At 45.3% G+C, this 16,307-nt stretch overlaps 1 protein-coding gene across 1 annotated transcript in view; it reads right to left on the bottom strand.

Annotated features, from left to right (window-relative positions):
• kiaa0930 (KIAA0930 ortholog) overlaps positions 1-16,307 on the bottom strand; it is a 38,244-nt gene that overhangs the window by 14,341 nt on the left and 7,596 nt on the right. Inside the window, exon 2 of the mRNA XM_036519941.1 lies at positions 5,793-5,941. Coding sequence (XP_036375834.1) covers positions 5,793-5,941 — 149 coding nt within the window. The remainder of the gene's footprint in view (positions 1-5,792; positions 5,942-16,307) is intronic.

Raw genomic sequence — 16,307 nt, forward strand, 5'->3', positions numbered from 1 at the left:
AATTCAGCTTCAGCAAAATATCCACCTGCAGAAATACAAGCTGCAAAACTCACCCAGGATGAAGTCTTTTATTAAGCCTTTAATTAACGGAATGTAAAATAGGAACAATTTAAATTTTGAAAGGACAACTGGCCCGTGACTGCTTGCACCATTGTGCAGCTCCCTGTGGGTGTAGTATAACAGGAGTTGGAGTGTTTGTCCTAACGTGGTGGTCAGTTACAGTTGCTGGTTGGCTGACTGTTCACACTGTGTATTCAGACAATCTCTGGACTTCACCTCCCATCATGCTCCCACGAACACATCACAGCTGCAGGGAAGGTCCTGAGCAGCATTCTTGCAGAAAGGGGCTGTATGTTCCATTAGCGGGCCTGAGTCAGCCCACGCTGTGCTTTCCACTAGCGGGCCTGACGGTGCTGCACGCTCACATTTCCTCCCCATCAGCAGCCTCACGCTCGCTGATTCAGTCCTCCTTTCTGCTTGTGTGGGAGAACGGACCCTTTCACAGTACACAGCTGACTGCACTCCAATTACACACACATTTTCAGGCAGACTCACAGACACAGTAAGCAACTGGCCTAGAATCTCCAGCCAGAACTTGCAATTAAGTCATGGGTTAAAAGGCAGGGAAAGAATGTCTACTTAAGAGTCTGTGGACAGCAGCACATGATGGTGAGATTACGGTTTACATTAGTGTTGGCGGGTCATTTACATTGAGTGTCACTGTTGTGTCATTTAGTAGAAAAAGACTTACTATAAAATACAATATCAGACATAATCTAAACCCAAGATGTCAGAGGAAGTCAAAATATGAGTTCCATCTGTCCGTGCTACCTGAGGACTCAAAGCTTCCTGTGTATAATAAATCCAGGCTTTCTACCCAGATACTCCTGTTCAGTTAACATGGATCAGTCCTGGCCGGAGTTTTCTGGGACAGGATATTGTCTTAATAATACCAATTACTTTAGAATCACGTGAGTGGTTCCACATGTTGCAACACACAAACAGATGGCAGAATTACAAAAACGAAATGACACAGCTCCCATCACATGACTGCGAGGAGTATTTCAGGAAGCACGTAAGCGAAGAGGAACACACTGCCGGAGAAGGATTGGTTTCAGAGTCAACATTCCCCTTCCTGCACCAGGACAGCAAGGGCAGCCCAGCTTTCGGTACCATCTCCATGACTGTTTACTCCTCTACAGCATACAATCAAAACCTTTGACAGTCTGAGCAGTTACAGCTTTACTACTGTTGATCTGAACTACAAAGTACAACCGCTTAAAACTGGCAATTTAGAAATCCCAAGATTAGAGTCAGCGTCTCAAGAAATTACACATTGGTATGCACTGAAAAAATGTTTTATTATTCCAATTTCAGTATCTTTGAGGGCTTTTTTTACATCACACTCCTTCTGCGGCACACGCCCTTATTCAGTGAGCTCTGAGTGCATATTTAAGGTAACCGTGGGGAACGTGTTGAACAGTCCTGAGAACTTGCTTTCCATAAATTACTGTCACACGGCGCTAGTACCCAATGAGGGCAGACAGAGCCTGTCTCCCCACTGCGGTCTTACAGCGGCTCTTCCGAAATGTAATCTCATCCCGTTACCCCCAGAGACTTGCGTCACCCGGCTTATTTCACATCCACCACGCCAGGCTGGATAAGATCGCGCACACCCGTCTTTCTCTCCTCGCGTGATGAGCCAATCCCTCAGCCACGGCACACGGACACATCCAGATGAGTGCATTCCTGCTTCATATCACAGAGCTTAAAGCAGGATGCGTCTTCGGCAAAGCGGATTCCCATGGCAGACTTGGCTAAATCTTACGATGAACGATATCAATGTTATCCTCAGGGGATCTCAGAACCTTCCACAGAGCGGTATCAGAATCTTCCTGTAGATTTGGCTGAATTTTGCCTGCAATTAAAAAATAATGTACTAAAGAATTAATTTTACAATTAAATCAATCAGGGTCCACATTTAGTTAGGATAGCTCTGCACCCAGCACTCACTAGCAATAAAAAATGTCCTGTAATTCACAGTTATAACGCAGTACAAAGTGCAAGTTTTAAATTAAAAATCTCTTTCCTTGGTAACTGCTGTTGCCTTTTTGCTCTTGCCGTGGCTGAAAACATAACATTCATTAACAGAATCAGTCAACAGCCACTGGTGTGAACTAGATCTATTCTCGTTCTTCATGTCTAGTCATTACCACCTCAAACCAGTCAGTGTCAGTGCAGTTTTAAATAGGCATGACTGGTTAAACCTGGTTTAGCCCAGTTTTAGATTCCACTGTAAAGAAAAGGAAACTAAGAATTTACCACAAGCGGTAAGAGCCGACATGACATTGTAAGTGAGGGACACTCATCAAGGAGCTTCAACTATCAGCTCGACAGTCACCTACTAAAACACAGTGCTGTCCAAGGGGAGAAGGGGGAATCAGGCACATGCCATAATGAGGCACCAATCCAGCATCAGCATGAGGCAAAATCAGTAATGAAAGGCTCCTTCTACAGGGGTCACAGGCTGGCCAGGCACACAGAACCCCGCGGCATATAGCTGCTGCCCCAAAAAGGAATAAAGCCAAGCTGCATTTCTCTGCACTTCTACCAGAACAGCGTCTGCGCAGGACCAAGACAGCCACACAGTGCTCTGTACTGATAGAGGGATACACGTGAGACGCTCTCTGAGTCACTTTTCCTCTCATGTCCATGGCGTCAGTGTGTACTTGAGACAGAGTAAAAGAGAAGTGCAGGTACCAGTTGGTCCCCCGTATTTTACCAGGGTGATTTACCCTGTTCACTCTCCACCTGCATGTGGGGAAAAAGGTCACACCAGCTGTTCATGGTCAAACGCTATTCTTGAAAAAGCTGAAGCCCTGAGATTGGAGGCCTTAAACCAGGGGTGTCCAAACCTCTCCTGGAGGGACGCTTGTCCTGCATGTTTTAGATCTCTCCCTGTTCCAACACAGCTGATTCAAATGGTCAACTCGTTATGAACTCCTGAAGCTGCTGAATAACAAACTGATCATCTGATCTCACAGAGAATATAATGTTATAATAAAATAAACCCTGTAACAAAACAAATTTAATAAAACAGCTGAGCAAAAATGCGATGATTCAAATGAGGCTGCGGAACAGGCTAATAGCTGACAGAAGCGGCATTCTTTAACTGACAACAGAAGTGCCCTCCATCTGTAGCTTGACCCTGACTGCTGTGTGCAGCTTCTTGAGTTTCTCCTTGCCTGACAGGGTGACACGCTCCAACGGACAGAAGTTTGGCACCACAACACACCATAAACTGCACCCGGACCTTCATGGCTATGTATTGGTACAAGAGCTGCTACCACACAAACCCAAACGATATCTACATGGGACCAATCATTGAATGCAGTGTTGACTGGAGAACCCTGAAGGACATTTCCTTGAAGGCGAGGCCTGTGTCCCAGACACGCTGTCCCTGCGAGTGACCTGAGGGTTACGAGGCCCCTCATACATAATGAGGGGATTCTTGACATCCGATTCCTCTAAGCTGATCGCTCTGAAATCAAACCTACACTTAAACAACACTTCAGAGGCACTGTGAGGAGCGATGAGAGAGAAAGGCTTCGATTAACTCAAAGATGGGTGGAGCTACAGTGCCTCTTCACTGACTTGTGCAGACCATCCAAAAGAATTCATTATCCAGTGAGACGTATAATTGTTTCATATTTGCGAATCAATGATTACACCACCCATGTTGAGGCTGAAGAATCAACACTCTTCCACCAGCCTCCGTTAGAACAGTTCAAAGCAACTGCTCATGCAGTTTTTGTTAAAATCCAAATAAATTAAACTCTTAAGTGTGTCCTATTTTGTGTGTGTCATGGACTTTGGCTGTTGTCTTACTGGAGGATTCCATTTCCAAAGGTCAGGGACAGAGACTAAATGAATAGCACATTCATATTTTAATAGACGTACAAGATTAAAGATTAGCTGGCAAATCCTTAGTACACATACAGCCTGAGTCTATAATTCCCAACACTTGAGCTGGGCCACACTACTGTAAAGCACATTTAGAACAAGGGGAGGAGTGTTAGTCCACTGAGGTTACTCTGGCGTAACAGGGGAGGTCATAACACACATGACACACAATGCAAATGCCAAAAGAGGCTTAAATGCCACTAATGAGATTGAGTGTGACTGTTAAACAGGCACACATTTGCATGTAATGTTTCCTAAGGTGAAACTACGCTGACATGAATTCAAGGTACTTTCCTCCCATCACTCTGTTGTCATAGAAGCTTTTCACGCGCTCTCCATTCCCTGGCATGGGTCCAGACCCCCCCCCCGTCATCAGCTCCAGTCAAAACTGTCTAACTAAATCATTAATCATCACTGTGCAATTTTAATCTACAATTCATCAACATTTCTGCTGTTTAATTGGCCCTAAAACTCCTCTGACGGGAAAGGTTGCAGTCTCATTCATTAGACGCAATCACACACAAATGTCTGTTTTACGGGACACACTGTTAACCACTTGAATGGGAAACAAAATTATGATCAATACTGTAATGACGCAGAAATAGAAGTCATTAAACATTAAACACGACCACAGCAACAGTCTCTTCAAAACCAGCTGTCCCCAAGTCACACACTGTATGGTTTTCTTTTTTCCCTTTGTCCATTTGATCCACGGTTACCTTGTTGGCAATGTGTTGGCATTGTGTTGGCATACCTCAGGTGTAGGTGAACAGTCAGGTTAGTGGAATCAAGCTGATTGCTATCACAGGGTCGCATGATCATTTTAACCTTTGCTCTGGAGACAAAACCTCCAGATGAATCAGTTCAATTTTAATCACATAAATTCTTCAAACATCCTCAGTTAGTAGGCTAATAATACACCAAGGAGCAGGCACTGTAAAGAACAGAAGTGCACAAAGTCTTCAGAGATCCTCTGTGTCATGCTGTACCCAAACTAAAATGAAAGAACAGTAACCTATAGAAGCAGGCATGCAGTTTAATATGAATCAAACTGCATCACAGGGCTTGGGGGAAACAGACTTATTTCAACTTCCCCACCGCCGCTGTGCTAATAGCTGAGAAAATGTACTCCACAAGTGCCAACACCTCCATCACAACACGAGCGCTGCGATTCACAAATACTTTTCCTCCACACCCTTATCTAGACCTGTAAATGTTCAGCACGCCCCATCAGCAGGCACTGCTGTAAACATGCCAGCACCAGAGCGTGCAGTGAAGAGAAGGCGTGTTCTGTGACATCTGGCTGGAGCTTAATTGTGGTGCAAATGCGTGGTCCCGGTGGCAAGATTTTAATGCACTCATAGCAGCGAGCGCAGCTAACCACGTCAAACTGCGTATTATGGGAAAAGGTAACGGAGTAATAAACGAAAAGCACTGTGAACACATTCTGCTGTACCGTGGCACGTTTAACTTCCAAATAGGCAATTGAAGAACACTTACAGCAGGGGTTTGTCTACTCTGAAGTGACCATGGCTGCACCTGGGCCAAAATGACTGCCCTCTATACTGTGTGTACTGTATCCAGGCTTTAGTGGCTGCAAAGCCTAGGATTTTCTCACAGTGACGACTTTCCTGATCTTACATTTCAGCTAGTCATTTAGCAGAAACTTTTAACTTTTTTAGTGACAGGCATTTTTAATCCATTTTTACAGCTGTGCCTTGCTTGAGGGTGCAACAGCAGTTTGAGCTGTTGGGACTCTTAACTGGCATCTCTCTCTCTAGTCCTTCAGCGCAGGGGTTTGTGTGAGAGCGACCCGGGAGAGCGCTCACCTTCTTGCCCTCCGTGTTGTCGGCGCTGACGTACGACAGCTTCCTCCGCACGTAGAACAGCATGTCGTCCTGCCTGGGGGCCCACTTCTCCATGAAGTAGGTGGAGAACATCCAGGTCCAGAACACTATCCTGTCATCCTTAAAGCAGCCTGGAAAACAGAAAGGACCCCATCATCAGCCTGCTGAGGGGCCCCATCCCACACCCCACCACACAAGGCAGACCCACAGAGACAGGGAACTAAAGAGTGTAGCCCCGTGAAAGCTCAGCATTTTAACAGGCTGCAGAGGAGCAGATTCTCACGACGAGCTGTACTTGTTTGTATCTGCACACAGGGAGTTACAACATCGGTTACGAATATCATTTACGTTTTAAATGCAGGTTGTGTAATCCACGGGGACTTGCACAGTTTATGTTTTACTTGCACAGTAAATGTTTACAGGGCCAATTATATACTGGAGTAACACAGGTGAAGCACCTTCCTCAAAGGTAACACAGCAGAGCCAGTGCATATACACACCAGCCACCACGTGGGAACGGTGAGACACGGGTGAGAGCGATTTCCATTTTAATAATGGCACACTTCTTCACAGGTGCAAGACAGGAGTTCAGGAGTTTCTTTTTTGACTTCTGCGACATTGCTTTATTCTTCCTATCCTCAAAAGGCCGGGACAAGCGGAGCAACGGTTTAAAAATAAAAATAGTTATATAAAGAAAGACTTCACAGACAGAGACGGAGATGAGTGCGTTTGGTGTTCCAGATACGCCCTGTTCAGGGGGGATTTCTCCAGCGCTCATCTGGAAGCCTGCTCACACTCATCGGCTACCTGGTTGCTAGGCAACGTTGTTGCCATGCGCCCGGGGTGTGTTGTGGCAGGGCCTGCGGCGCAGCACTGCGGGAGCCCAAACACGGGAGGCCTCCCGCCATACAAATACCCACGAGCGGGAGGGGACCGGCACTCAGCAGGCCCACCGCGGCTGTCTTCACAACTGCCTGCTGCTTCGTTTTAACACAGATACACAGCTGCGTTTCTCAGTATCAATCCGAGATAGGTCGAAGAACGATCGCTTTCGACCCAAAGCCATCCTCGCTGACTGAACATGGGAATGAAGGGGCCCCAAACGTCAGTGTGCCATGTACATTATAGATACTGTATATACTGCACGCCCTCTTCGTTTATTCAGTACCTTCAGAAATCGAACACCTGCCTCTGCAGTACTGCTGTATCCTACTGCTTTGTGCAGTTTACTCAGATACCTACAATGCACATGCAAAATATGGTGATTATGAGTCTTTATGAAGCATTCTGTGCAGTTTGACGGGAGCACCAGAGCAAGGCTCAAGGGTTTTCAGACATGCATTGAAGTAAATTGTCACTTTCACGCAAACATTAATATCATCAAGCCAGAAACTTCAAACCATGTACAGCCAGATAATATTAATTATAGGCATCCACATATAGGGATACAGTATACCATACATAAGAGGCTCTCACAGGCTTTGGTCATCGGAACAGCTGTGGGTGTGTAATACTGCAAGAAGTGTGCAAATGCTTGACTTCACTGCTTGAGATTCATGAAATCCAACGTTAGCATCAAACTACTGGACATTTCGGAAAAAAATCTTTGAAAGCTCATATCAGCGTTGATAAATTCCATATTTCTTAGCCTGATTAACGCAGGAGGTTTGCGTTTTTGCCCGCGTCTGCAGCGCTGAAGGCTGTTAGCGGAAAGCTTGGTTGTTTTGAAGCCGATGTGACCCAGAACCCAGTCCCACCCTATCCCCCATTCTGTGCCTCACGTCAAAAAACGGAAATCCAGCGCGTGTCAGAATTATTCATGTGCTGTAAGCACAGTGACTGCTCGCGACTAAATAAAATATGAACGTGAGGGTGCGTCTGGAAACCACATCGACGCTGGAGACCGAAATGTCTCCTGGGAGCTGCAGCTTCTTATAGAATCAGGCTGGAGATTTTACCAACTACAACTGGTAACAGTGTGGAAGAAACCTCTGCAAGACCCTGAGGACCACCTTCCCAGCATCCTCCAAGCTCAGGCACCAGCCCCAGTTCTTAGAGATATTTTAGGCCAGTCCATCGTACCAACAGCAGCTGCTCACAAATCAAAAAAAAATATATATATATTTCAAACGCTACGCCCAGTCTTGCACTTGTTTTTGTACTTCGAAGTCTAGTAACACAGTGATGAAATATGTAACCCATCAAGCCCTTGTGAGTTCTTGGAGCAGGCTAAATAACTGTCAGTCACAGGAACCGTCTTACAAAATCACTTGCTGAATCAGGTCCGGAGCATCATTTAATTAGGACTTTGCAGAGTTACAGCGGGACTAGAGGAGTACAGCACACAGTGTGAATCCTTTTGTTTGTGCAGTCTGGACCTGGCCTGCTCATTCTTGGAAGGTTTGCCGTTACCCATCTTAGCCACATACTGGAGCGCACAGTCCTGTTAGATCCGCAGCTGTACCACTGCGCTTCGCCAATTACACTGATCCTTGATCCTGCTCTACATCTCCAACCATTACTGAAGAGGCACTAAAACCTCAAAAAAAGCCATTTTCATCCTGTTCAGCATTCAAATGAAGTACAGTAAATCATATAAGGAGCAGAGAACTCTCCCACCGGCTTTTCAATTTCTGAGATACTCCATTTCTGACTCACTGCAACAAGTCAGCATTTTTTTTTTTAGAATCTCAATAGGAGCCCTCAAAGCATGCTTAGGTGGCTGCCTTGGACCAGCAAATCCATTTATATCTTTATGGGCACATTATCACTTTCATAAGACCTGCTGAAACAGACAATGGTCCCTTCAATGAAAGTGCCCTCTTAAACCAGAGAGATTTCACTGCAGTGTTGGCATAGCGCTCCGTGCATTGAAAACGCTTCCTCTTAACATGCTGATCTCCATTTGCAGTGAACATACCCCCTGACTTTCCAGTCTGTAGATGGACAATGTATCTGCATCCTTGAAACCTGTTACGAGAATTATTCAATTTATTTAACAGACACTCCTGCCCACAGTAGTTTAGGGGGTTAATGACACGATACCTTAAGTGCATACAACAGGAACAACAACGTAGTAATAACACATGTAGCTAAAGAACAGCCACAAATACAGCCAACAGCCATCAGACTGGAAACAGTACTAAAACAGCACTGGCAAAAAAGCATAGACCTGTAAAAACAGTGACTGATAATTATCATTAAGAGACACATATCTAAAGCAGTGAAGAGAGCTTAATGGTCTATAAATACCACATTATCTGAGAATCTAAGGTGCGTGTGATGCCAAGCAAAGCTCTGTAGAACATTACCTTGCACCGTTCTAGCTGCTACACTCTCAGTGACTAACAATGAGATGAAGGAGCTACACTGCGTCATATCAGATTCACTTAAGGAGGGAGTGATGCTCTCACACTCCGGCTGCCAGGAGCAGGACAGCTGTAGCAGCAGCAGTATGACCAGCTGATACTCTCAGACACCAGCCTAGTCTCCCCTTGGCCTGGAGACAAACCGAATCACGCACAGCCTGAAGTGCTTGCTGGTCACACTGTGGATCAGTATCAGTGGCAGTTGTGAGATCTGGACCGGCAGCCCCGCAGGATTTTATGAATTGCTGCACTGACCTTTGTAAAGGTCAGCTATTTTCCCAGAAGTTCTGAGGGTTGCAAGATAAATTGACATTGCTGATTAAACTTATCAAAAAAAAAAAAAAAAAAAAAAAAGTTAAATCTGTTACCCAGAATCCTGGAATCTACGGGGCAGTTACCAAGGCAACTGCTTGATTGATGTTTGACAATTGACGACAGACTGAAGCCTGGGGATGATCTCACTTCTGTGCTGCTGGGGAATGGCAGACCTCCAGGCAATGATGACACATCAAACAATTCCTCAGATCAAAGGCCCTGTCTTTCATTCTGCCTTCTCACCAACGGTGAGGAATGCCAGGACACTTCTCTCTGTTATACCAAATAGGTGTTTCATCATCGGTTCTATATGTGCACTTCAGCTTATGGACTAACGCTGATATGGTGTACAGTGGGTCTCGATACAGTGGTACAGAGAAGTACTCTTCTCTTTGTCTTTGAGATGAAGCTGGTTGCAACTGGCTGGACTCCTGCTTCTGCCTTTTCCTTCCCCAGAAAGCCAAACCAGAAGTGAAAAGCTGGAAACAGACAGCACACTGTATCAGCAGCCAGTGGGGCCGGGCTGAGCGTACTGAAGTCCATCAGAAGTAGGGAGGCAAGTAGGCGTGCGTAGGTGTGTGTGACATCCCACAGTATTGGAAGGGGGAGTCTGGAAAGCCCTTAGCTGCTTGCTCCAACCACAGATATCACACCACACCATGAGGTAAGGGCACTTTGCTGAAAACAGCCTTTAGTCATTATTACAGGCCAGCTAATCAGTGCACAAACAATCAGCTTCAGCAGGACCACCCCGCTACAATTAGCCTCAAGCTGTTCTGAGGTATGACGAGGCCTCTCTCACCGTCACCATGCCCCCATTTACCAACATTCCAGACAGGACTCATTTAGCAGCAGCCAGCCAGGTACACAAACACAACCCCACTGGAATGCCAGCAAGTTTCTGGGAGATACAGCTGGTCACTTAACCCTGGCTTTATGCTGACATCAGAGAGGGCTGTATGGTACAAGGGGAAGTGAGCCCATAGGTCACCTCTCTGATCAGACCCATGCACAATCTTTACAGAGGCTGCATCACATTTTAAACGGCAAGGTGAATCAGGGGATCGGCTCAGCTGGAAAGTGCTACTTGAAGGGGACGATACGTGTAGTTCAGCCTGGAGTCAAGCTTTCAACCCCCAGAATCTGAGCTGACCAAATGTCTCCAGGAGCAGAAAGGGTCTCACTTTCCCCTGAGAACAGTGGCTTCTGTTGTGCTTGAGTGAACACTATAGAACACTGTCACACAAAGGAGTTATTGCAGCAGCCTGCGGTTTGACAGGCTTCAGTAACCACGGGAAGGTGACAGGGATTTCAGTTTCAAAAGAGCGTCAGCTTCAAGAACAAAGGCTCTTTTTTTAATCTTTCCGTAACTGTAATTACACATGTGGCCATATTGTATCAGCACTGTGCCTGCAGACACTTATCTCAAACGGTAACTCAGTACTGATGGAGTTTTGGTCCATGTGGTCTGCATGTATACACACAGGTGTGATGTGATATGTATGTATGTGTGTGTGTGTGTGTGTGTGCGCGCGTGTGTGTGTGGTGAGAGTCTACTGTTTCTTCCCACTGCTTTCAGTTCTACTATATGCACATCAATAACCATGAATTTTATTCTTCAGACCTGACTTTCATTTCTTTTAACCATCAGTGTCCAGAGGGAGAATTAAAGGCATCCTTTAAAATCATTTAAAATCAACGCTATTCACAAGTTTCATTAATAATAATGTAATAAATATCACTATAGGCAGGCAGACTTTCATGCCCAGACACATCATATCAAAAAAAGAATTTAGGCCTATACCTATGAAATTTCAACATTTATCCTAATTACTTATCTTTTCTTAATTTTGCACAAAGAAATGACAAAACCAGAAACATCAAGATTTTTCAATTCAACAAAACACAATCCAATTACAAAGAACATTTGGAGATAATTTTTCACCACTTTTTTCTCTTGTTCAAAGCCCTGAGGATACCTGTGGTGACAGTTGTTTCTTAAGCCTCAGAAAACAATGCCCTTAAGAGGTACAACTGCAAATTAAAAGATCCACAGAACACATTGTGACAACCATAACAAATATGCCCATCCCAGCTGTGCAGTAACATGAAATGGTTACGCATTTCAGTTCCACAGTACCATGCAGTCCACCCATTTTCAGTATCTGTGGCTGAAATCAGGTGAGATTTATTCAATAAAGAAAAGTGGCCACACCAGGGTTGGCTCAGCACATCCTCACGTGAAAAAATATAACAGATCTTTATATGAGGAAAAATAATACATCTTCATGTGAGAAAATCTTGTATACAATAATCAGTCTTCATATGAGAAAATCTAATGAAGCATTACAAATTCACATTAGATAATATAGCAATATATTACATATGCATATGAGAAATAGTACATCTTCATATGAGACGGTTACATGGTGATCAAAAGACTAAACGTTAATGCATATGAACAAATCCTTCTTGGACAACAAAAAAACAACAAAACACAGCAATCAAACTACAGCAGAAACTGGACTCCTCTGCCTGTGGTTATCAACACGGATGCTTGACTCTGACAAAAGTGCAGCGATTTCCATCAAGCCCAAGCATTTATAACACCAATTAATCTCTCATAAAACTCAGAGTGCTTCCTCTTCCCTAAGAAGGCCTGCTGCAACATTACCTGCCACTGAAACATGTCGGCCCTCCATGTGGAGTGCTGGTGTAGTGGGTGCTAATAATCTTCACCCCATTTACGCACAACGCTCCCACAACATTCTCACAACATAACAGAATCATTATAGGATGACGTCGGCCAGCTGGACTGGGTCTGCACTAATGACATCATCGCTAGTACAAGGCAAATAAATTTTTCTGCAGAATGTTTTAGGCACTATGGCTTTTGCCCACATGTTCTTATTTAGACATGTTTTCAGATAGATGTTTATTTACAGTACTGTAATTCTGGCTGTTCAGTACCTTTTATAGCTGTTCTTTTGCCAAATGAATTCATGACTGAATGAATGCACTAATTAATACCTTCTAACAAATACATCAAACAATGTGTGTGAGAGAGAGAGAGAGAGAGAGAGTGTGTGTGTGTGTGTGTGTGTGTGTGTGTGTGTGTGTTTGTCTAAACTAAACTTCCAAAAGAAGCTATAAAATATTGCATGAAAGCAGTCATAATTAAATCTGTGAATAATTAAATCTGTGAGGTCAGCACAATGGCAATGCATTCCCAATGTCAAGCACAGCACTGGGACTCCTCCCCTCACGGTCAGCTTTCTGAATCTTCTCCACATTAGCGGACTTTATTTACTCCCCTTTCTCCTGTTCCCCCTTTAGTTTCTCGTTTTGGTTCCACGACCTCCCACAACTGCCACAACAGCAGCCTGGTAAACCCCTGGAGTTTATCGCCGTGGTAAAGACAACACAGGGCAAACTGCTGTGGCAGAGCTCCATTAAACTCACGGCCATTAAGGTGGGCAGGGTTTCCTGGAAGCCCCTTCAAAGCCGTTTCCTCTTGAAGACGGATGCTGCAGGATAATCAAACATGTGCTGCGCTGCCTGAGTGGACTCCAGGGACCAGCCAGAGTCAAACCGCAACATGCTGTAAAACCAGACCCAGCGCGTGTGGTTCAGTTCACACTGAGTCAGCTCACACCCTGTAATACTACTACTCTCTCAACCCTACGTACACTTTCGGGTATAGAGTTAATGCCTCATATCAAACCACACATTCAACAACTGAGAGACGTTTACAGAGAGAGAGAAGCTACAGGGAGACTGGTGCACGAAGGAAAAAAGAATAAAACCGGGCTTTCCAACTGAGCACCTCAGTGGTAATCAGGCAATCTGCAAGCTGCAATTGTTTTGATATGATGGGAGGAAATGAGAATATCATATATTTAAATGCAAATCAAAGCCCCGATGATACTCAAATAGATCAGCACAACCCACCGGTTAATGAAATATGGACTTAATCATAAATCGCAACAAGTAATACACCGCACATCCTGGCTAAATCATTTCGTTTTATGATATTACCGTGCGATACGGTATGGGTAACAGCATTTGTACGAAATCCTTTGAATCCTCCCTCTTAGGGGGTATAATTCACCCATCACCTCATTAAAATGTTTCCTAGGAAACAGATGATGAACGCTTTGTTTTTTCTACAGCGGCGGACTGTAAGCAAAGCGCGTTTCCTTCTGCAGAGGAACAAAGGGAGGAGGTGACCTCTAGTCTCTGTGGTGAGAGCTGGCAGCAGAGTCCTGCTTTTCAGCTCGCGCGTCCTGCTGCTACCTCGGCATGCGGGCAGAGAGAGAGATGAGCTCTGCGCCATTCCTGCCCCCGCCACTGACCCTCTCGCCAGCCTGAGAGAGACCCGACCGTCCCTGCCTCTTTGAGGATGCCCTCCCTCGACAAGGGGCAAGAGTGGACGCGCCACTCCAAAACGCTGACGCCTTGACTTCCCCTGACCGTTCGCTTGGATCAGAACTCTGATGATTGTTAAAACAAAAAAAAAAAAAAAGAAAAAAGAAATCTAGTTTCATGCTTTCTCATCAGTATTCATAAAGGCGAGCCTAAGAACTTATTTCGCGTGAAATAACTGAAAAGGCACTGCTATGACTCCTTCTTCCTGCAGACAGCTTCATCATTTACTGGAGTGTTTCGAGTGGGGGAAACCGCGTTTGATTGTTCAGATACTGGAAGCCAATGAATAGTAAAATGTCCAATGCACGAAATATGCACAATCCCCACTCTCAACCGGTGACTCGGGTACGAGGAGGCGCAGGGTGGATAAGCAGACCTCAGGAGTGTCTCAATGACGTGCTGAAATTCCACAGGGAGCTGCCCCAGATTCCGGGGGGTTGAGGGGCTGCTGTCTCGCTCTGCCCTCTCTGATGACCTTCCATGTCACACGGGTGTCGGGTGGACAACTTTAACTGAGTGAATATGGTATGAGTCAGCACCAGCATGCACAGTCTCTGTCTGTGGCCTTCTGTCGAGGAATCTATATTCATCTTTGTGGCCTTCTTCACATTTTATGAGGCCATACTTATGCTGTGTAGCCCCTCTTCATGTTCTAGGAAACTATATTCCTCTCTGTGGCCTTCTTTGCATTTTATGAGACCATAGTCATGCTCTGTGACCATCTTCATGTTTTATGTAACCACATTCAAACTGACTAGGTATGGAAAAACGTATGTCCTCAGTATATCAATGGTCTGTCTTGTGGCAGTGCCTGAATCACCTTCCACTGACGTTGATGTAAGCAAATCTCCAGCAGCCAAAACACACACGGCCTGATTGAAAGTCCCTGAGCTCCTGTGTCTTCCCCAGTCGCAGAGACCACCCGCTGAGCCAGACTGGGGGCTTTACTCCGACACGCCTGCTGTTAATGACTTAATCCACGGTGACGGAGCATGCTTCAGCTACTGTCTGCACAGCACTCCTACTCAGGTTTACAGCAAACACACTACGGTATGAGACAGCTTAGTGCAGATCAGACCGGCTGCAGATTCTACACGGGCGTATCAAAAAGCCCCTCAGAATGTGTCATTACAAGCCATTGATTATGGAAATTGGAAAGCCGGGAAAGGCCAGGGACATTGAGGATATTATCCCTGAGAAATGTGCAGCGCGGGAGACAGGGAAGTCAATGCAGGTCAAGCTGGCACTTAGTGAACACTGGGCTCCATCACTTTTAGTATCAGCCATGACAGCGTCTGCTATTGTGATCATAATTACAAAATGTTTTACACAAGGCTTTCATCAGGGATCCTCAACAAGGGAGTCACGTATGCATATCATATAACGTGCCATTTCCTTTTATGTGGAAATTGGTTGTCCATTAACAGGCTGTATAGTTTGTGCATGCTTGTATTCACTTTCACTGGGCTTTATTTTGCTTATGTCTGCTTCCCAAATTTTCCCGCTTGGGGATCAAAAAAGTGTTTTCTTGTCTTATCTTATCTTAGTTTCACAGCAGTACTGAACTCTCTCCACTGCTCCACACACATGTGACCTGTACAGTCATCTTTAAGGGCACATATCAATTTACATCTGCTGATTAAATGTGAAAATATAGCAGAGGTTTATTTATTAAGGTTATTCATTTTTGAATCGATAATTTAAATTTCAGAGGAATTTAGATTTCCCATTGAACCAGAGTCAGTTCCGGCTGTGTGTGAAGGTCGGGTTTGATCAGAGGAAAAACACACTGGATCGACCCGTCGCTGTTCGCACCTTCCTCTCCCCTCAGTCCCTGGGCCCCGTCCAGCTGGCTGACAGCAGCAGGACCGGGGTGAACGACGAGCTCGGGTCCTGACGGCTTCTTCCCTTTTCCCCCGAGTCAGCACAGCGCACACAGGGCACAGGGTACAGAGAGCACAGCGCACAGACAGTGCACAGAGAGATCACAGAGAGACAGCACAGAACACAGACCTCACACAGAGCACAGAGACACACAACAGAGACACACATCAGAGACACACAACAGTTAGCACAGAGACACACAACAGAGACACACATCAGAGAGCAGAGACAACCATCAGAGACACACAACAGATAGCACAGAGACACACATCAGATAGCACAGAGACACACATCAGAGACACACATCAGATAGCACAGAGACACACATCAGATAGCACAGAGACACACATCAGATAGCACAGAGACACACAGAGACACACATCAGAGACACACAACAGATAGCACAGAGACACACATCAGATAGCACAGAGACACACATCAGAGACACACATCAGAGAGCACAGAGACACACATCAGAGACACACATCAGAGAGCACAGAGA

Source organism: Megalops cyprinoides, chromosome 25 (genome assembly GCF_013368585.1).
Source record: "Megalops cyprinoides isolate fMegCyp1 chromosome 25, fMegCyp1.pri, whole genome shotgun sequence".
Taxonomy (NCBI): Eukaryota; Metazoa; Chordata; class Actinopteri; order Elopiformes; family Megalopidae; genus Megalops; species Megalops cyprinoides.